This window comes from Eurosta solidaginis, chromosome 4 (genome assembly GCF_040869045.1).
Source record: "Eurosta solidaginis isolate ZX-2024a chromosome 4, ASM4086904v1, whole genome shotgun sequence".
NCBI classification, from domain to species: domain Eukaryota; kingdom Metazoa; phylum Arthropoda; class Insecta; order Diptera; family Tephritidae; genus Eurosta; species Eurosta solidaginis.
In genome coordinates, this window is record NC_090322.1 from 252,138,243 (window position 1) to 252,160,094 (window position 21,852).

Genomic DNA, 21,852 nt, shown 5'->3' on the forward strand with positions numbered 1-21,852 from the left:
TCAGATCGTATTTGGCCGACCGAACTCAGGCAGTAAGTGTTGGTAGCAGAAAGTCTGACTTCGTCAGTGTTTTAAGAGGAGTCCCACAAGGCTCAATCCTTGGTCCCCTGTTATTTGTTTTGTATATAAACGATTTGCCTGGTGTTCTCAAGTATTGTAATATTCACATTTATGCTGACGACGTACAATTGTATATGTGCTGTCCTAGTGATCGTACCAGTTCATGTATTAATAACTTAAATTACGATTTGTGTCAAATTGGTACGTGGGCTTCTATGAACGGCTTATGTCTTAACCCTAAGAAGTCGAAATGTATAGTCATTCATAGAAGGTCACTAGATAAAAGTGGAATGGAAAATTTAATTTTAGACAACACTATTATAGAATACGTTGACACGGCAAAAAATCTAGGTATAGTTTTTAACAAAACCCTGACATGGAAAGATCACATCTTCCGCACAGTGGGAAAAGTGTATGGGATGCTTCGTACACTCTATTTTACTCCGTTACATATTCGTCTACTAATAGCAAAAGCGTACTTAATACCTACGCTCCTTTATGGTTGTGAGGTTTACTCCAATTGTGACTATGTATGTAATAGGAAGCTTAATGTTGTGTATAACAACATTGCTAGATACGTCTATGGGTTGAAAAGACTCGACCACGTCTCTCAACATGCTTACAGGTTGCTAAACATTTCTTTCGATAACCTTATTAAACTTAAAACGCTCACTACGCTACATAAATTAATATATATGAAGGAACCTGACTATCTGTATCGGAGGCTAAATTTTCTCCAGTCGTCTAGATCTGTTCTCCTTACCCACTTCAGACATCGTATGCTAATATCTGATCGCCAGTTCTTCATTAATTCCATACGTCTTTGGAACTCGCTCCCTTCTAGACTTAGGCTTATAAGCAATGCTCTGCTCTTCAATAAAGAATTAACAAGTTTCTATAATAACCTAGACAATTAAAATACTGATTCCTTCTAAGCAAATGTACTCTATCATTCCTTTATTTATCTATTTACTATTTATTAAATATATTATTTGTTGTAACCTTTTCTTAGCCATAGTCATTAGCTTTAAGTTTCAAGATTAGATTGTTCCTATTTTATGCCTTTTACCGACTAGCACTGTAAAATAATTTTTGTCAAATTGTTGTGCTGGGATGAATTGCCTAATAAATACAAATACAAAAAATACAAAACTAGGCAGCTCTGGAATAAAAACTCAGAAATTTTTCTGCGACAATTTATTCTAAATAAATAACTAATTCAACTAATACTTATTTCATTTCTATCTTATCCTAATGGAATTTTGTCACAACAATTTTCTCCCGTATGTTTTCCGCTTTGGATATATGTAAAAAAATTCTTCCTAAAAACCCTAAAGTAGTGTCATTAAAAGACTAAAAATTAGCAGTATATGACGCCAGTAAGGCTCATATATGATATCGGAAGGAGGCCTGTATAAGACTTATGTTAGAGGCAAAATATGAGCATATAGAATTCGCTTCAGGCTCGTAAATGAGTTCATAACAAGTGCAAACGATCCAAAGTTTGGACTCCTTTCAGACTAATTGTTGACGCCGAGTATTTGCTGGGTTGTTTGTTTAAAATCAAAACGAAATTTGTTTAATTTCAAATGACGTATAAATTTAATTGCTGAATTGTATGTAATTCCAAGCAGCCTCGATTCAAATGATTTTTAAATTCCCAAAAAAAGATACAAAAAGGAATATTCCGGGTATTTTCTTGGTATTTACCCATAAAAATGGTAAATACCCGGTAGAATCCCAACTCTACACATTACCTCTTCGTCAATCTTAAAGCCGCCTACGATTGACGAAGAGGTAATGTGTGTTAATTTTTTTCATTCACGGTGGGCTTCAATTTTTGGTACGATACGCTTGAAAGGACCTTATATGCGATACTACATTGATACTTAAATCACTTGATTTTATGGGCTTATTGGGAGTTTAATATCCTGCCGAAATATTCTTTTCATTTTTCGTATGTAACTTAAGCGGAGATAACACAAATAAAATGTTCATTTTTATTTAATGTTGACTGTGATTCATTACTTCTTTAAAACATTTTTCTTTTAGAAGCGAGTAAGTATGAATATAATCATTGCACAAGCAGTTCTATTTTCTTTTTCTCACTTTTTACAAACATTAATTTTTTTCTCCTCTTAACTCGACAAAAAATTACAATAGACACACATAGATAATAGTGAATTGAGTAGCTCTTTTTCATATTAATTAATTAATTACTCTTTTATATAAAAAAAATGATAGTATCTTCTTATTTTCCTTCCTAGACCATACTAATCTAATGATTTGCACTCCTTATTTGCCGGGTTTCTCTTGTTTTTGTTTTTTTTTTTAATTCTCTTTTTTTTTCGCAGCAAAAGAGGACAACAGTAGTTGTGATTATTGGTGGTTGTGCTGTGGGCGACATGGTATGGTGTTGCGGGTAGTTGTAATTACAATTAGCTTAAGAACAACAACTTTTATAGGCTGGCGCTTTTTCATTATTTCGGCGATCGACAACTAGGCGTTCAGGATTTTCTGCTGCTTCACGACCAGATGTTTTATCTAATATAGCTTCAGCTAATTCGCAAAAAGCGCGTTCGATATTAATATTGGATTTGGCTGATGTTTCCATAAACCGTATACCATGCTCTCGCGCAATCTATAAATAGGGATATATAACGAAAAGTATGCCAACAACAATATATTTAATTGCCACTTACCGCTTCACCACGGTCTTTGCTTACGACTCGCTTATCTGTCATATCGCATTTATTGCCCAGAATCATTTTTTCCACATCTTCGTTCGCATGCTAAACAATTTGAGTGAAACATGCAAAATTAAGTTAAGAATTAAAACTTAGGACAGGTTAAGATTAAGGACTAAAAGCTATGATGGGATGAGCGGGTTCGGGATTTGAATACAAAGCGGACATAATCGGATAACTACGAGGGGATGAAAAGTATGTGGCGTGGTGTGGTTCTAGCATGGTTCGCCTACCGCAGCGAAGATCCCGAGTTTGAGTTCCAGGCTAAGCAGTATCAAAACAATTTTTTCAATTAGAAATAAGCGTGGTCTCCCCTCACCAGTGGTTTGGCAAAATTTTCGAGTTTATTTCTGCCATGAAAGGCTTTTCACTGAATATTAATCTGTCTTGCAGCTACCTTTAAAAGAGAAGCTCGGCCTGAATCAGCTCGGAAGTAAATCACGCCAAACGTTCATCTTTTTGTTTGAAGTTGTATGTTAAGTGCAATGAAGAACAAGAACGAGCGGCACCGTCATCGGCTGGTATAATATAATTTTGACCAATCTTGACGATTTTTTCAGACAAAACGTATTCCATATATATGTAAGCGGTAAAATTTTCAAGATTCTAGCTATTTAAATGACGAAGAAATTACGAAAACCCTCTTATCTGAACGTATGGACTACAATTTTGAGATGCATGACAAACTTAATATACAATTTCATTTTCATGAAAGGTATAAAAATAATGTACATACATACACTTATATTTATGGCAAAAAATTAGTAGAATCTCGAGAAAGTTAACAGAATTTTTCAACGCAAAGAGTGGATATGGATTTATATCAGTTACGGGTCGCTGAAATTCGGTAAAATAGCCCACTGATTTTCTTTTCTTTAACGCAAGTAGACTTACTCAATTCTACTGTATACACTAAGTAAGTACATTGATACTTACCTCATCTATATTTCGTAACCATTTTACTATATTCTCGAAACTCTTTTCATTTGTTATATCATATACCAGCATTATACCCATCGCACCACGGTAATAGGATGTTGTGATGGTGTGGAAACGTTCTTGACCGGCAGTGTCCCATATTTGAAGCTTAATTTTTTTACCTCTCAGCTCGACTGTTTTAATTTTGAAGTCGATTCCTAAACAAAAATACATAAGATAAGAATATACGTATCATAGATTGGATTATGTGTTATAAAAAATTGTTTCGCTGAATTGCTATTTACTTATTTATATCTTATTTTCAAACAGTGTAGTGAGTGCAAACTATATATATATGTAGATACTAAGTATATATACTGACTAATATGTACATATGTATATAGTAAGTCGTGTGAGGTGAATTATTTTTATGTTATACAATTGCGTTTCTTTTACCAATCTAAAGAAAAATACCGAAGCAAGTCACATACAGCCGCAAACACAAAAATACAAATTTTATCAGTTAAATAAACCTTTTTCTTATTTTCGATAGTTAAAGAAAAAACTTCCATGAATGTTATATTTAAAAATATGCAAACCAATCTCACAAACGTTTCCAAAAATTAGAAAATATGAATGACTTAACAAAAGCTTTAGACACAGTCAATCATAACACGTTACTGCAGGACTTGAAAGGAGCTACAGAATCCACACCGACATACGCAATGTATGTATGCCCTGTATGTAATATGTCTCCACATGACACCAATCATCTTTTCAATTGTAATGTGGAACCAATGCATCTACGCCGACATCCCTATTGAAAATGCAATGGTTGGTGGGAAGCTTGTTACAAGATGAATGAAAACCGTGACAGCTTTACGTAAATTTTTAAGCTTCTACTTAGTTCTCTGAATCTTTTTGGGTATGCCGTTATGTAGCCCAATCAGGCCCAGTATTCCGTTTTACGATCCGTGATAGAAACTCATTTTTTAAATCACATTAGCTCTAAAATTTTGGGTCGGATTAATGAGATATGTGAGCTAGCGACAAATTGTACTCGCTAGATCACTAATTTATTATAAATTTTTTAGAAATAATCTGACGGTTACACAGTTGACATTTGAGTGAAATGGTTTTCAGTTACTGATCGTGAAACGTAGTACGGGCCCAGTTTTAGTCTAAAAAGTAAACAGTTTTCTTTTCCAAAGGGTGCTTCAGATTTTCTTCGGTAAAATTTTCCTTAGTGGAACACGCTTTGAGAATAAACATAAATCAGAGCTGGTACAGGGATTCTCCTAGGTGCGTTAACTATTTTTTTTTATCTTCCGGAGGCTTTTTGGTTGTGCACAATTATTTATTTTTGCATAGCGGGGGCCTGAAGTTGAGAGTTTCGTGACTTTTATTTTCCATCGGGTGATGAAAATGCCTTATCTATAACAACAATTGACTAAGTACTATTTTATTAATAATTTTACGGGAATGATAATTATCAAAAAAGAAACTGTACACTAATTTCTCCACCAAATTTTCTTTAATAAATAATTTATATTTTGCCCGTAATCGTTAATGGTGCACTAAAGGAGCATTAAGCCTTTTCTTATTTACAAAAAACAAATTGTCAAAGTCAATACGAATTTTGATACGAATTGTTAGACTAAAATTAATTCGGCTACAAAATGCATACTCAAAATTCACAGACCTCTAGAGAAAAGGTTTGGAATTTTCTTAGAATCTTTTCGAAAAAGTTTTTGAAATTGGTTTGCATGATTAAAGTTACAAAATTCATGAAAGTTTTTTTTTTAATAATTTTTGTTATACCGGCCTATTGATTTGTAAGATCGCGGGTTTGAATCGAGCTCAGGGCCTAACAATAATTATTTTATCATTATGATTGTTATGATACATTTTTTCTTAATTAAACAAATTTTAAATTAGAATAGAAGATGGAACACATTTAGACAACTGCCAAAGCTCGTTGTATAGATCCATTTCGGGAACTGCCAAATTCCTTCATCGGCAACGTTTAGGCGCCGCTGCTATAAACATTCAGCTATCACATCGGTTGTTTGTTTGTCTTCATTATTTCTACTTCTATTCTAATTAAGAAAAAATGTATCATAACAATAATAATGATAAAATAATTATTGTTAGGCCTTGAGCTCGATTCAAACCCGCAAAACCCGTGCAAAAAAAAAACGATTTGGTTGGCGAAATTTATAAAAAAAGTTCACTACTATTTCCATGCCCGCAGCTGTAAATGTGCTACCTAAATTTTATAAGGAAACTGCTTATACACGTTCAAAAATATCGAGAGGTGTCAAACGACGCGCATAAACCTCGACAAGTAAATTCTGAAGACAGAAAAGAAAAATTGTACCTCTTTCCGGAGATATTTACATGTAATTTTCATGTGGTTGTTGTAATGTTGTACTCAGGAAAAAATTTTGTGTACATTTTGCACAGATTTAATTTTGATCCCACCCCATTGGTGGAACAGCCAGGATAATCTTTTATAAGCGCGGCCGAAGGCCTCCAACACAGAAAGGTGCTCTGTGAAAAATACTATGGATCCCACTCCGGTTTGGGAGGGACCCGCGGTCATTTTTCGTTTTTTTGTTAATATCTTTTGAACGAGTTAAATTTTTATTTTCCGCCTTCGGATTATTAATACTGATGTCAAGACGCTTCGTTTTACACCTCTCCTGACATTTTTGAACGCGTATTATCAGTCGTCCCCTGTTCTAGACTATTACTGACAAAGAGAATTTATAAAATATATTTTACTAGCGTACCCTCGCCCGCTTCGCTAGGCGATAAATTCAATGATTTGCTGAAAGAGAATAAAATTAATACGAAAAAAAGCAAATTCTTTGATACAATTTCATTCGACCTTTATTGTCACACTTTTTGGTAGACAACGTTTTTTGTTTTTCCATCTTTCGCGTAAATGCATAATGACGATGGTTTGCTTACTCGTGAGCAAGCTACATACAATTGTCCATGAGAAAAAATTGGGTATTCTAAATTAATACCGCACATTTGTAGAGACTGTCCTTGCGCCTTATTAATTGTCATAGCGAAGGCAAGGCGAATAAAGAACTGCAAACGTTTGAAATCGAATGGTAAATCCGTCAGAATCAGAGGAATTCTGGGTATAAAAACGTGTTCTCCTTTGTACTTCCCTTTCAAAATAGTTGCTTCGATAACGTTACCCATAACCTTCTTCACAGCGAGTCTGGTACCGTTGCAAAGTCGTGGCACATTAATGTTGCGCAGCATAATAATCGGTGATCCAATTTTTAAACGTAAATTATGAGGTGATAGGCCTGGCAAATCGAGTGAGTTTAAGAATTCAGTTGGATAATTTACGACATCATCTTGATCAGTAATGGTGTCCATTGACTTATATGCAACTATGTCACCAGGTATTTGATCCAGAATAGTTGCATTTATCTCATTGACGTCCTTATTTTTTACAGCTAAAATTGCTCTTTCACTGAGCCAACCATAGTTTTTGTAATGTTGAACTATGTTTGGAAATACACTCTATATGAATGCCTCTTTAGACTGTGCGAAAATGCAGAAATTGTTAGGCAATATAATCATTCCTGTTGGATCGACAGACAATTGGCCATTTCCGATTTTCAGTAATTGCTGAAAATTCAGCTGCTGACGGATCGTTTTGTAGTTGAACACGTACGTCTGTAGTAAGTGTAAGCGTGTTTACATATCTGCATATATACGATGATTTTAAACATGCATTGAGTTCATCTGCAGAAGTGGATTTTGGGATCATAGTGAAATCTCCAGCCAATAAAATAATGGCACCTCCAAAGACTGTTTGGCTTCCTCGTAGACCTTTAAACGTTCTATCAAGTGCTTCCAATGATTTCTTGTGTGCCATAGTACCCTCGTCCCATACGATGAGCTTACATACTTTAAGAACTTTTGCCATTCCAGATGTTTTCGAAATATTATGTGTTGGTGTTTCATTTACTTGCATACTCAAGGGCAATTTTAATGCATGTGCTGTGAGACCGCCTTCCAGAAATGTAGCCGCAATTCAGGAAGAAGCGAGTGCCAATGCAACGTTATCATCTGATCGAATTGTTGCTAATATCAATGAAATCAAAAAGGTCTTGCCTGTTCCCCCAGGAGCATCCAAGAAAAACAATCCACCAGTTCCATGGCTAACATTATTCATGATTGTATCATAAACATGGTGCTGTTGGAGTACTTATTAACAGCTTCCATTTGATACCCATAATGTAAAAACACATCCTAAGGTTATTCTGATCCACGTTTTGGGCAATATCTCGAGACCCTAGTCACCCAGATGTATGAAAATTACCCTCTGCTACATAACTCATCAACAGCTTTCATTTGATATCCATATTGTATAAACACATTCTTGGTGTAGCCGGGTCCACACTTTAGCCTATATCTCGAGACCCTAGTCACCCAGGATTACGAAAAGTACCCCATATTAAAGTACTCATCAGAAGCTTCAATTTGATACCCATATTATATAAACACATCGTAGGGTTATCCGGATCCACGTTTTGACCTATATCTCAAGACCCTAGAAATTAAAAAAAAAATTTTTTTGCTAAAAACCTTCCTCTATTTGATCCCTATAATATGAAAAAAGAACGAATAAAATTGGCCTCGTATAGGCCCAAAACATGGTCGGAACGAACACCATTTCATTTTTATATATATAGATTTTCTAAAATAAAAAATCATAGCTCAAGAATGGCTAAACCGATTTAATTTAATTTAATTTAATTTATTTATTTATTTACGATCTTGAAGATCTATATAATTTAATAAGGTACAAAGTATTTTTAATCTTTACATATTTGTTTCAATTCATTGAATTTCTTTGACTTCAATTATATAATAATCTATAAAATTATTTACTAAAAAAATTTCAAAATCAACTAACATCATCTCCTTCCTGTATCTTTCCTAAAAATTTCATGGCAATCTTTCTATCCGGTCTCGAGTTATGGAGTGACAATCAAAATGTACACTTCTTTTTATATATATAGATATACAATGATTAATACATAGCTTAAAGAGGCCTGCTGTAAGACCTCACATTGACTGAAGGATTCCAAAATGTTTGTTTATTCATAATAAGTATGCGAAACATTACATAGCTACATAAACACAGAAAATGTTTGCCGGATCTCCTTAATGTGCGGATATTCTAAATATGTATGTACATACATCAAAACAGCAAAAAGAACCTTATTGCTTTGATATTGCAAATACGTATAAGGTCTAAGGTTAACACAAGCAATAATTATTAGCAATACCGTACAGGCAGCCTTGCCACGCCCAGTCCATGGATTTTTCTACTGCACATGGACTTGCATACTTGTTGTATCATGACCACTAGCCTCGATTGACAAACAACTCCGCTTACCTATGGTTGAAATAAAAGTAGAGGTGAATGCGTCGTCCGAGAAACGGAAGAGTATGCAAGTTTTTCCTACGCCTGAATCCCCGATTAGCAACAATTTAAAAAGTAAATCGTAGGTTTTCTTCGCCATTATCCTTTATTTGTAACTATCAACCAAACTTGTAATGAGGCTGCGGGCGGTATGATTTTGTAAATTATTGAAGCGAAAATGCTTTGCTAAATTTCGCTATTTCTAGCAGTACAGTAAAAAGAATTTTCGCAGCAAAGTTAAATGCAATTTTTTTGTTCTTTATTCGATTTCTTTTGTTCGCGCAATGAGTCAAAATGTCATTTTATCCAATTCTGTCCTTATATGTCACTTCTTGCTGCAGTATGTTCAATTCGGGTAAAGCCTTTAACAGATGTATACTAGTTGTGAAGAAAGGTTTTATTTAATTGAGGCTTCACAGTGAAGAAAACAACAAGCCGTTTCGTACTAATCTAACGGCGTTATCAAATAAAAAAAGCGAGCCACTGCGACTAAGGCAAGGTACACACGAGACTACGCGTCATAGTCGCTGCAGGCGAAATTTGTACGCTTTGATGTCGAACACATGTATTTGAATGGAGAGCTGCATACGAGGCGTCAGCTGCATGAAAGCGACAAAGCATGAAATTTTCGTGTAGCTAAGCGTACAGCAATGTTGGTCTCTGAGCGTACGTACGCTTGAAAAAAAGGAAGAACAAGATGTTTGTTTACATTTTTTGTATGCAAATTTGTGTAATTAGTTAAAAAATGTTACTTTAGTTAATAAAAGTGCGTGAAAGGTATATTACCAAAGCGAAAAAGACTATCAAACACCACAACAGCTTGCATAGACATTAGGGGGACTCATGTAACCGTATAAATGCCTTATAAAGTGTGTAAACGTATAAATTTATCTAGTGCGTAAACGAGCTGTCAAATTTTGTATGAAAAATCATTTACACAATTTGTATAAATTTACGCGCACATTTCATTGTGTAAACGCGATAAACTCAAAGGAATGCAACCTTGCAGACATTACAGCAGGCATTTTCATCAGAAATCTCCAACATCAGCAAGTAAAGGTGTTTTAGTTTTGTTTTTTCACTTAATCTTGGCATTTTTAATTTGTATAACAATCAAAAAAATTTTGTTTGGCAATAATACAGCTGAAAAACAATCAAGTTTATCAAGAGTATTACTAGGTGCGTTCATATAACCGCGTGTGTAAATGGATATAATTTTACACTTTATAAGTTTATATGCTATCATGAGTCCCTCTATTGTTGAAGCGTTTAAAAGGGTGAAAAGTGTTGGAAACTAGAAATCACCCTTTTCTCTAGTCAGCGGTGGTTTAAAATTGCCTTTCATAATTTACAAAGGCACGGGGTCGCAAACAACGTTTAATACCTATTTGCGTTTGGTTTCGGGGACGGATATGCTAAAGAAATTTAATTTTTTATTTTTTTCAATAATTGTTTGCTTTTGGTAGCGACGCTCAAAAGTAGCTTCGTGTGCAGATCTTGAGGCGTAGAGAAATTGTAGCTATATGAAATATCTTGTACGCGTCTATGATGCGTACCCTCGTGTGTACCTTGCCTAAATCCTTTATGTATATTCGTCTCGTGAGCTGACATTTATTTGCAATGGGTCGCACCAAAGCTCGTTAAAGCATCAAAGCAGAATAACGTGACCAAAGCCCTCAAGTAAATGTGGGCAATTCTTTACGACAGCATGACACTGCTAATATGCGTCCAAAAATATCGAGAGAGGTATCAGACGACGCGTCTTGACATCAATATTAATAATCCGAAGGCGGAAAATAAAAAAAATTTAACTCGTTCATTTACAGCTTTGGGGCATGGCTTGATAGATTAGTTCAATGTATGGCGGCACGTATATCTTGCTACAAAAAGGCTGTGAAAAGAGTAAAGATCTTAACTTAAGGCGAAGCACTGTAAGATAACAATAGCCGTGATAATGCTTTTGAGACCCATCTAGCGGCAACTAGCTACACAACATGTACCGAAAAGCGTAGACACAAACCTCTGACGGCCATAGTGTATAACATATAGCTGAATCGGTTGCGATGAATAATGGACACACACCATTTGTAGAGGTGATACATAGATGCTGTCATCCGGTCGCAAAATCCTGAGCCAGATAAATAATTTTGCATGTAAATGCAACAACAACGATGTGAGCCAGATAAATCCAAATAGGAGTCTTGTTCAAGTTGTGAGCCAGATAATTTGTTAATTACTTTTTAGGTTGGCAACGCGGCCTTTAATAAACCTACTTTTTCAAAAATAGATGTCGCTGCTTAGCCTTTCGCCGTATGAGTTATATGAAAAACAGCGGCGAAATCCGCCTATCACATTTCACGTGTGCGAAAATTTCACGACATCTGGTTTTCAAGTCTCTCAATGATCCAGAGCATTCCCGTGAGAATTGAGCGTGAGCCGGAGCTGTAAAACTCACTGGAAGACGGCAAGAATGAGTGTAGAGGTGAAAAATAGACACATATATCAGTTGCATGTGAGTATAATGCGTATTGAAATTTAGGGGAACAAATTTTATTCGCAGCAATTTCAGAAGAGTAGATAAAGTTTGACGCTTAGCAGTCCATATAAAGTTTAAGCGTAAACGTAAACAGATGTAAAAAAAAACACAACGAATGAAACGAGTTGTTGTTTTTTCGCACAGAAGCGATCAAGGCGTTTACTTAAATCCGAACTAATATTTTGAATTTTAAACGGCTATGCATAGATGTTAGTCGAGGCTAAAATACTTTTTTATTACTTTTTTATTACATAATATATATACTTTTTATTACTTAATATATATATATATATATGATATATATATATCATACACGTCTGTGAAATGAAAATGAAATCGTGATATTTTAAATTTATTGTGAAATCAAAAAATATGTAAACATATTAATAATAAATATCAATCTAATCTAATCATCTAATTATTTCGAGGTTGGAATAGTTGCCGTGCGGTCTTCATTTGACGAAATGCCTTCAAGCAGATTTACATAAATGCTTCGACAATAAACGCTTTGGCAAAGCAAAGCCACGCAACCAAAATGTTTATGTAAATCCTTATTTCGTTATACTTAATTAACGTCCCGAACACATAAGAATAACCTATTTGACGATCCCCATACAAACACATGCAAACTCATCTGTCAGCGCGCGATGCTGCAGTTGACTACATGTGTTTGTATGGGGTTCGTCAAATTGGTTAACCTGTGTTCGGGTCTTTAAAAAAAATCATTCAAGCCAACTATCGCCGGATGCGAGCTGTAAAAAGAACATACCAACTTGAAAATCAATTTTTGGCTGAACAAACGCATTGAACGAATAGCAAAAGCAAAGCAAATACAATTGCAAGATATCATCCAGCTTCGTGAAATATCACAAAAAATTAAATTTGAGCATTTTTGGTAAATTGAAATTTTTAAAGAAACCAAAAAATTGTGGAAAAACAAAATAAAGGCACAACTAGCGTTATATTAATTTCAAATAACTTTTTTTCGAGCATTGTGTTACAAAAACGGCCTCAAAATTGGCAAAATAAGGAAGAATAAGAAAATGAGCTACAGCGAAAAATGTGATAATATAACAAAGGAAGATTGGATGCGAAAGCTGGAGCAATTCCCATATAAGCAAAGCGACATGAATCGATTAATTATGAATTATTTAGTGACTGGTAAGTGGTAAACCATAACCGTGTTTACATTAGCATAATTATAAAATGCACTAACCGTCAATGGAATGTGATGTATTCGGCGCATACGTTAATAAATTGGCATTACAGAGTAATGGCAATATGTCTATACAAGCCGTGTCGTCTCATATATGTTATTTCTTTTTCTTCATAGAGGGTTTTAAGGAAGCTGCGGAAAAATTTCAATTAGAAGCTGGGCTCGAACCGATTGTTGAGTTAAGTTCATTGGATGACCGTATACTCATACGTGAGGCAGTGCAAAGTGGACGTATACAGGAGGCAACACATCTCGTTAATCAACTTCATCCCGAACTTTTAGACAATAATCGCTACTTATTTTTCCACTTACAACAATTACAGCTTATTGAGTTGATTCGGTAAGAACTTGATTTTTTATAGTATAAAGGGTTAATATAAAGTTGTAACTCAAACAGTGCTGGAAAAATCGAGGAAGCGTTAACATTCGCTCAAAACAAATTGTCTGAAGCCGGCGAAGATATTCCAGAAGCTTTAAATGAGCTCGAACGAACCTTGGCGCTATTGGCCTTTGAAAAACCGCAAAATAGTCCATTCGCTGATTTATTGGAACAGCCGCATAGGCAGAAGGTTATATACACTTATTTTCATTTTATTATACGGGTTAAGAATAAGAACAACATATATTTCCTACCAAACAGATTGCAAGTGAACTGAATGCAGCTATACTTAAATGCGAACACAGCGCAGACTCAACACCAAAAGTAATGTTTTTATTAAAACTCATCCTCTGGGCTCAATCGAAACTTGACAGTCGTGATATTCATTATCCTAAAATGGTTAAACTCGAAACTGCACTTATTGAAAAGCCTAAGTAGTCGAACAGCATTATCACATACGAAAAAAAAGGAAATTAAATAATGTATGTCTGAGTTTATAAGTAATCTATTGGCTGGCATTTGCTTTACTAAAGAAATATATATGTGTGTAAGTACTCTATACCACAATAAAAAATAAAATATTACATCGTAGAAGATATATTCCATTGGGCGATTTAAAATTGCAGTCGGTCGGTGGCTTTGATTGTTATTGGAAAAACACTCCTTAGTGCTGGAGGTTTTCTGTAGCAACAATAGTTTTTTTATTGTTGTTGTTGCTACTTGGTGCGTAGTTACTTCGTTTTTTTTTTTCTTGATGTATTTCTAAGATGATCCATATGATTGAATTGTTGTATTTCCTTTTTTCCTTGCAGCATTATTTTAAACTTCAAATATTTCCAATTTCACACTTTCGCCACACTGTTTTCTTTTACGCCTGCTCTCCTTTACTTCTAATGACACTTTGTTTGAACATATACGTTGAAAGGGTCTAGCCAATACTTGCGAAGTCGATCGAACTACCGAAACGAGAATCATTCTTACATTTTTAGTGTGAAAGCCATATCGTACGAACAAATCTAAAATCTACCCGTGGCAACAATTTGATCACCATCTCTGAAAGTGTTCCAACAAATTTTCTAAAGTTTATACTATCAAGGGAGACAAGTTTCAAACCAAAGCTCGTTTGTACGCACGTTCTCTACTGATCACAAATCTTATTTCGTACATTACAATTTCGATTGATAAAATCGAGTAAACAAAATATTTTGCAAATTTTCTAAAATGTACATACATATATTTTGGTGATAACAAATAATTGATCACAAGGCGAATATTTATTGAAAGAATAAAATCGAAGGATTGTGGATTACAAGCGATTTCTTTTGTATTAATTTCAAAAACATTCGGACAACGATATGCACAGTAATGGTTATACATTTTGTTTTAATTGGGTTAAACAATTATAATAACCAAACATCTTACACCTTACCAACCAAAAAATAGATCCATTGCTTTATTCATCAAACCGGAGCTTTTTTGAGGCAAGTTTCCATTATTAACAACAGCGGAATCATTTTGTGCGCTTTTATAAGCACTTTGTGCCAATGGACGTACCTTGCACGATTGCCTAGAAATTTGTAATTATTAGAAAGAAAACTAAATATTTATGTATGTATATACAATTTTGTAGTAAATACTTACACAATGCTCTCGCACATGTTTTCCTTGTCGATGATATTCTTATCTTTACATTGTGTAACGCCAATCATAATATTATTTCCCAAAATTTTCTCATTATAGCTTAGCGCTTTATCGCATTCAAGTCGAGATGCATACTTCAGATGAACCCAATTGCCATTTTGTGGAGGAAACACTTTATCAACAATAGTACCGCATTGCGCAAAATGTTGTAAAATTGTTGATATAGCGCTTGGCGGGAAACCATAAACGGTTATCCAAAATTCTGTATATCGTGGTGTTGATGGGCATTGTAACATATATGAAGCATTGTTAACTATACCATTTGTATTAGGCGTACCAAGTGGTCCTCCTAATGGTGATGTTAAGCAACGCGATGTATTATATGAATTATTAGTCAAATATGACGAATCATTGTATATAGTAGTAGAGTGTGGTGGAAATTGTTGCTGCTGTTGTAGAATATGCTGCTGTTGAAAACTAATGTTACCACCACCGACTCCGCTTAAATTGTTTTGAACGCCCGCAATTGGTGTACCAAAACCAAGCGGCGATTGTATACCACGAGTAGGAGTTTCAATTAGATTGCGTTCGCTACGTAACGAATCAAATAAACCTTGCGTAGGTGGACCTTGTGTACCAGAATAGTTGGCGTTAACACTATTGTTAAATAATTGTTTTTGATTTGTCGAAAAACGCTGGTGTTCGCCAAAAGGAGTGGATGCTGGAGAATTTTGTATGGGCGATGCTGTTTTTTGATATATTCAATAATGCATTTTTTTTCAAACTATTGCATGTATTTACATTTTCAAAGCAAAGTTCTTACCAAATGAAAGGTTTCTGGTTCCCTTATTTGGGGAAAGCGTGTTGCGGGGAGTGGTTGGAATTTGACTATCACCCATAAGAAAAGCAGGTAAATAAGGGCTCGGATTTGCAGCTGGGCTTCCGCCGGGACTACCTAATGTCATTGGTTCCATATCTTTTAGAACAAATGTTGTTTCACTACGGTATTGCTAATTACTTGCAGAAAATTATTGCAAAAACAGCTCTTTCAATTAATATAAAGAAGAAGAATGTGGGAAGTTTGTTTCAAATGTCAAATGAGTAAAGAGTTGCCACATTTCAAATAGGCCTCTTCGGCGGATTTACATAATTTGGTAGCGTCGCTTAGCTTTGGCGCTTTGACAGTATCAAAACCATTGTAAATCTTAGTAAACAATGATCGAAACGTTGTTGTTGCATTTGTATGTTAAATTTCTATTCGTATCTGGCTCACGCGTCATTGGAACGTAACTAAAGCCCCCATTACTGATACTTAGCATAGACTTGACTTGACTTGGCGTAAACTTGGCAACTTAGCCACGATTATACTCCACTTGGCGCATAAAATCTGGCATCATAATCAGCGTTGAAATTTATTTTTAAATAAATGTCAATTTGTATGACAAAATGTCAAAATGAAATGGAAACAAACAAATGGCATCTCAAAATGTAAACGTCACTTAGAACTTACATAGAACATCAAAATTCAACAGACTTCTAAGTCAAGTTAAGTTTTGAGTAATCAGTAACATGCAATGTTCATTTAACAGAACTGTAAGTGACAGTTCTCAAGTCAAGTCAAGTCTATGCTAAGTATCAGTAATGGAGCCTTAAGGCATGGAGCCATTGCATGTTACTGATTACTCAAAACTTGGCAACACTTAACTTGACTTAGAAGTCTGTTGAATTTTGATTTTCTATGTAAGTTCTAAGTGACGTTTACATTTTGAGATGCCATTTGTTTGTTTCCATTTCATTTTGACATTTTGTCATACAAATTGACATTTATTTAAAAATAAATTTCAACGCTGATTATGATACCAGATTGTATGCGCCAAGTGGAGTATAATCGTGGCTAAGTTGCCAAGTTTACGCAAAGTCAAGTCAAGTCTATGCTAAGTATCAGTAATGGGGGCTTTAATATATACTCTTTGGAGATGGCAAAGGTCGTTTTAGTGATGGACGATACAGCGAACGAAAATCCCCAATCACTGATATATTTGGATAGCAATATATTGTTCATTTTATGTAAAAAAATTTTGAAAGTTACAGTTGAAGTTCTGAAAGCTCGGGAATTTCAATTGAAGTTCAAAAAATTACAATTGAAGTTCAGAACTTTCAATAGTAGTTCAGTAAATTATAATTGAAGCTCAGGAATTTCAACTGCAGTTCAGAAACTTACAACTGAAGTTCAGAAAATTACAATTTAAGTTCAATTATAATTTTTCGAACTACAAACAGAAATTCTGAACTTCAATTTTAATTTTCTGAATTACAAATAGAAATTCTGAGCTTGAGTTTAAATTTTCTGAACTTGAATTGAAATTTTTGTACTTCAATTGTAACTTTTGAACCTCAATTGCAGCTTTCTGAACTAAAATAAAAAAGGTATAGCATTAAAATTGGCGAATTACAAGTCAACTTACTCAAATTGTGAATTGCCTACTCGCGATTTGATGGTTTACTGCAACCAATAGTTCTGTTAGTTCTTCTCTTTTGTTTTCTATATCATTAATTTATTTAAGTTTCTCCTATCTTTGTATACGTACAATCGCATATAATAAAATATTGTTACGAATATTAGCAAAACTAAGGAGTGCTGCCATCTCCAGGCCGATGCTAAGAAGTGACGTGAATTCACATCAATAATTCAATCATTATGTATCTACATAAACGAATCAATAATTGCGTCTACACACATTTACACATTCCGACGAGCAACATTTACATACAAGGCAGCGAGAGATGAGATGTCACACACCGATGAATTTACTTATACGCTTATGTGTGTGCGGGAGACTGTAAACTACAAACACATGCATATATCTTATCTGAGTTGTCACAAGAGAGAGCAATAATTTGTGCACGTAGTTGTGGCTGGCGATTTTGTAGCCGAAACAACTAGTAAGTTCTGGAAATCGAAGAGCCTAGAAGTATGCGGCGTAAAACTATAAAAGCGGGGCAAGCGAGTAAGAAGTAATTCAGTTTGATTTGAGTTGTTAAGCAGTTGCGATTAAGACGATATCTAGCGAGCAATAGCAGTATTATTTTGAATAGTAGAGTTTCATTGAGCTATCAATCAGTGTGGTTATTAAGCAAGCTATTCGTTGCACAGTTTGAGTGTATTGTGAAGTACTTTAATAAAGGCCATTTTGCATTATTACAAATTGGAGTTATTTATTCAACAGTTTAGTGATTCGAACTTAGCAGAGGATTGCAAATAAGAGGATTTGCAAGCAAATTCGTTACAATTGGTGTCAGAAGAGGAATTGTTGAATAAATTCCAAAGGACAACAAGGACATGGCAAAGTTCAGTGAATTGAAGATCCAGCAACTAAAGAAGGAGTTGGAGACCCGTGGATTGAATACAAGCGGCGTTAAACTTGAACTTCAGGCACGGCTACGAGAGGCAATGGAAGCAGAAGGAATTGATGTGGAAGAGTATATCTTTCATCTTGATGGCGAGGAGACAACAAAAATTGAAGAGAAAAACGAAACATCGCAAACGGTTACCAGCACAGACTTGAACGTGATATTGGCTGGAATATCTGCACAAACGTCGACAGTAACATCGAAAATTGAAGCACAAGATACACGTATTTCAGAAATGTCGACACAAATTTCTTCACAACTGGAATCGCAAGAAACACGCATAACATCTAAGATTGAAGCACAGGAGACGCGTATTTCCGAAATGTCGTCGCAAATGTCATCTCAACTGGAAGAACAGAAGACATATATGGCATCGCAACTGGAAGAACAGAAGACATATATGATATCTCAGTTGGCTCAGCAGTTGAAAGCGCAAGAGGATCGCATATCATCGCAGTTGGAGGGTTTTAGTGAACGACAAGATAAAATGGAAGCTGAGATGGATGCTTTGAAAGATCGGATTCAGCAGTTACAATTAAATCGTCCAGCAGTTTCAGCGAGTAATCCAAAGGTAAAAACACCATCCTTTGACGGTTCTGTTCCTTTCCAGGTCTTTAAGCTACAGTTTGAGAAGACCGCAGCAGTGAACAACTGGAATGTGGAAGATAAAGTTGCCGCACTCTTCGTAGCATTGAAAGGACCAGCTGCCGAAATCTTTCAGACTATTCCAGAGTACGAACGGAACAGTTATGACGCACTGATGGCTGTTGTAGAACGGCGATACGGAAGCGAGCACAGGAAACAGATATTTCAAATAGAATTGCAAAACCGCTACCAAAAAGCTAACGAGACTTTGCAGGAATTTGCTTCGGACATTGAAAGATTGGCTCATCTTGCAAATGCGGATGCACCCGTGGAATACACTGAAAGGGTAAAGATTCAGAGCTTTATAAATGGCATACGGGACGTCGAAACAAAGCGAGCTACATACGCAAACCCAAAGCCAACATTCGCAGAAACGGTGTCACAAGCTCTGATTCAGGAAACAGCGTCGCTTCTGTGTAAGCCAGTTTTCAAAGCACGCCGTGTGGAAGTAGAAAGGCCAGAGTGGGTAGACGCAATATTGGAGGCACTGAAAGGATCGCAAAAGCGAAGTGAAAAAGTTATCAAATGCTTCAAATGCGGGAAGTCCGGTCACATAGCACGTCATTGCGATCTTGGTCTTAATAGTTCCAACAATGTGGGTGGCCGTAAACGCAAAGCTGGAGGAGATGAGCAAGAGCGAGTAAGAGGTAGAGAGCTAGATCCAGCTATTGAATGCCCTGTGATATCTGTGTCGCAAATTGGAAGGAAATCAAGCAGTCTTACCGTCAGAGGGAATGTGGATGGCAAAGAACGAATACTGACTGTAGATACGGGCGCATCTCATTCCTTGATCCGATCTGACTTGGTCAACAGGAGAGTAAAACCGTTACCTGGAGCAAAGTTGCGTACGGTCACTGGCGAGTATAACCAAGTTCAGGGAGAAGTGATATGTGAAGTATTGATTGGGAAGGTCATGGTCCTACACAAATTTGTTGTGGCGGAGATTGTTGATGAAATTATATTGGGAGTGGATTTCTTGGTTGACCATGACATCAAGATCGATATGCAGAGAAGGGTGATGCGTTATGAGAACCAAGATGTGCCACTTAACTTTAGTTTGGAAAAAGGGTTCAGCAGTAATCGGGTACTGGTGGAGAAGACTCGACGAAGGCCACGAAATTCAAAGGTAAAGGTTGATGGAACAAATGGGCCAAACAAATCAAAACCGAAGGTACCTGTGAGAGAAACACTGGCATTGAAAAGCCCTAACGGACGTACTAAAACCAAGAAAGAATGCAATGGTGGTTTCAAGCCAAGGCACACTACTGTTGTGAAGGGTCGGAACGATACTGATTATGCAAAGGAAATCCGTCCAGCGCAAGCTCTGCGAAGTAATTCTTCATTGGCCAAGAAACAGATTGCGAGGGAACGATCCAGAATAATGAGTAGTAAGATGGAACACAGGTACGACAGGGAAAATAATTCGGAAGGTTTCCGGAATGGAGATTTGGTACTGTTAAACAACCCTCTCCGGCGGAAAGGTGTTCCAGCCCAATTTCGGTGCAGTTGGGAAGGCCCGTACAAAGTTGTGAAGATCAGTGATACCATCTACCGCATACAAACCACTGGGAAACCACGGATTAGAAGGGTGGTACATTTGGAGATGCTAGCAGCGTTTAGATTGGGAGATTTGTCTGATCGGGACGATCAGACTTAGGTGGAGGGCAGTGTTACGAATATTAGCAAAACTGAGGAGTGCTGCCATCTCCAGGCCGATGCTAAGCAGTGACGTGAATTCACATCAATAATTCAATCATTATGTATCTACATAAACGAATCAATAATTGCGTCTACACATATGTACACATTCCGACGAGCAACATTTACATACAAGGCAGCGAGAGATGAGATGTCACACACCGATGAATTTACTTATACGCTTATGTGTGTGCGGGAGACTGTAAACTACAAACACATGCATATATCTTATCTGAGTTGTCACAAGAGAGAGCAATAATTTGTGCACGTAGTTGTTGCTGGCGATTTTGTAGCCGAAACAACTAGTAAGTTCTGGAAATCGAAGAGCCTAGAAGTATGCAGCGTAAAACTATAAAAGCGGCGCAAGCGAGTAAGAAGTAATTCAGTTTGATTTGAGTTGTCAAGCAGTTGCGATTAAGACGATATCTAGCGAGCAATAACAGTATTATTTTGAATAGTAGAGTTTCATTGAGCTATCAATCAGTGTGGTTATTAAGCAAGCTATTCGTTGCACAGTTTGAGTGTATTGTGAAGTACTTTAATAAAGGCCATTTTGCATTATTACAAATTGGAGTTATTTATTCAACAGTTTAGTGATTCGAACTTAGCAGAGGATTGCAAATAAGAGGATTTGCAAGCAAATTCGTTACAATATGTATTTATGGCTCAACAACAAGACTGAAAAACTATTCATTCCTTATGACTTATAGTTAATAATTTACAACTATTATAAATAATCTAATATATTATAAAAATGTTGAATAAAAGAAATGTTAATGGATTTGAATTAAAGAAATGTTTTATTTATATAGCAATTTCAGATATTGTAAACAAGGCATCGGGTGTACTCGGATTTATTAAAAGATGGGCTAAAGAATTTGATGATCCTTATTTAACCAAGACCCTTTAAACATCTTTGGATCGCCCAATACTTGAGTATTGTTCTTGTATTTGGTACCCGGGGTATAAAAATCATATAGATCGGATTGAATCGGAACAGAAGCAGTTTCTAATCTTTGCTTTACAGGGTCTTAACTGGGAATCAAATCAACATATTCCACCTTATAGAAAGACTTCTTTTCATTAGTTTGCCAACTTTAGAGAATAGAAGAACATTACTCGTGGTAACGTTCCTTT

General features: G+C 35.8%; 3 protein-coding genes across 3 annotated transcripts; 1 reads left to right on the top strand and 2 right to left on the bottom strand.

The window, feature by feature from the left end:
• Positions 1-2,046: 2,046 nt before the first annotated feature.
• On the bottom strand, positions 2,047-9,490 carry Rab10 (RAS oncogene family member Rab10). The gene is made up of 4 exons (XM_067785682.1): positions 9,163-9,490; positions 3,744-3,943; positions 2,763-2,852; positions 2,047-2,701 (listed from the first exon to the last, which is right to left on the bottom strand). The coding sequence occupies exons 1-4, from the start codon at positions 9,287-9,289 to the stop codon at positions 2,504-2,506; spliced, it is 615 nt and encodes a 204-aa protein (XP_067641783.1). The 5' UTR covers positions 9,290-9,490; the 3' UTR covers positions 2,047-2,503.
• Positions 9,491-12,515: 3,025 nt separating this feature from the next.
• Positions 12,516-13,918, top strand: Hou (GID complex subunit 8 homolog protein Houki). The gene is made up of 4 exons (XM_067785681.1): positions 12,516-12,886; positions 13,059-13,281; positions 13,339-13,510; positions 13,582-13,918. Exons 1-4 carry the CDS (start codon positions 12,769-12,771, stop codon positions 13,756-13,758), a joined length of 690 nt encoding a protein of 229 aa, XP_067641782.1. The 5' UTR covers positions 12,516-12,768; the 3' UTR covers positions 13,759-13,918.
• Nup35 (Nucleoporin 35kDa) lies at positions 13,660-16,038 on the bottom strand. Its single transcript, XM_067785679.1, has 3 exons — positions 15,785-16,038; positions 14,962-15,706; positions 13,660-14,887 (listed from the first exon to the last, which is right to left on the bottom strand). The coding sequence occupies exons 1-3, from the start codon at positions 15,933-15,935 to the stop codon at positions 14,746-14,748; spliced, it is 1,038 nt and encodes a 345-aa protein (XP_067641780.1). The 5' UTR covers positions 15,936-16,038; the 3' UTR covers positions 13,660-14,745.
• Between the last annotated feature and the right edge of the window lie 5,814 nt (positions 16,039-21,852).

Bases quoted from the DNA above. Each gene is read 5' to 3' on its own strand.
- Rab10 (XM_067785682.1), bottom strand. From the start codon at position 9,289: ATGGCGAAGAAAACCTACGATTTACTTTTTAAATTGTTGCTAATCGGG. The intron at 2,853-3,743 runs GTAAGTATCAAT...CAAATTGTTTAG, and splicing joins GGTTACGAAATATAGATGAG to CATGCGAACGAAGATGTGGA. The intron at 2,702-2,762 runs GTAAGTGGCAAT...CCCTATTTATAG, and splicing joins GCAAAGACCGTGGTGAAGCG to ATTGCGCGAGAGCATGGTAT.
- Hou (XM_067785681.1), top strand. From the start codon at position 12,769: ATGAGCTACAGCGAAAAATGTGATAATATAACAAAGGAAGATTGGATG. The intron at 12,887-13,058 runs GTAAGTGGTAAA...TTTTCTTCATAG, and splicing joins TATGAATTATTTAGTGACTG to AGGGTTTTAAGGAAGCTGCG. The intron at 13,282-13,338 runs GTAAGAACTTGA...TAACTCAAACAG, and splicing joins CAGCTTATTGAGTTGATTCG to TGCTGGAAAAATCGAGGAAG.
- Nup35 (XM_067785679.1), bottom strand. From the start codon at position 15,935: ATGGAACCAATGACATTAGGTAGTCCCGGCGGAAGCCCAGCTGCAAAT. The intron at 15,707-15,784 runs GTAAGAACTTTG...ATCAAAAAACAG, and splicing joins AACCAGAAACCTTTCATTTG to CATCGCCCATACAAAATTCT. The intron at 14,888-14,961 runs GTAAGTATTTAC...ACAAATTTCTAG, and splicing joins AACATGTGCGAGAGCATTGT to GCAATCGTGCAAGGTACGTC.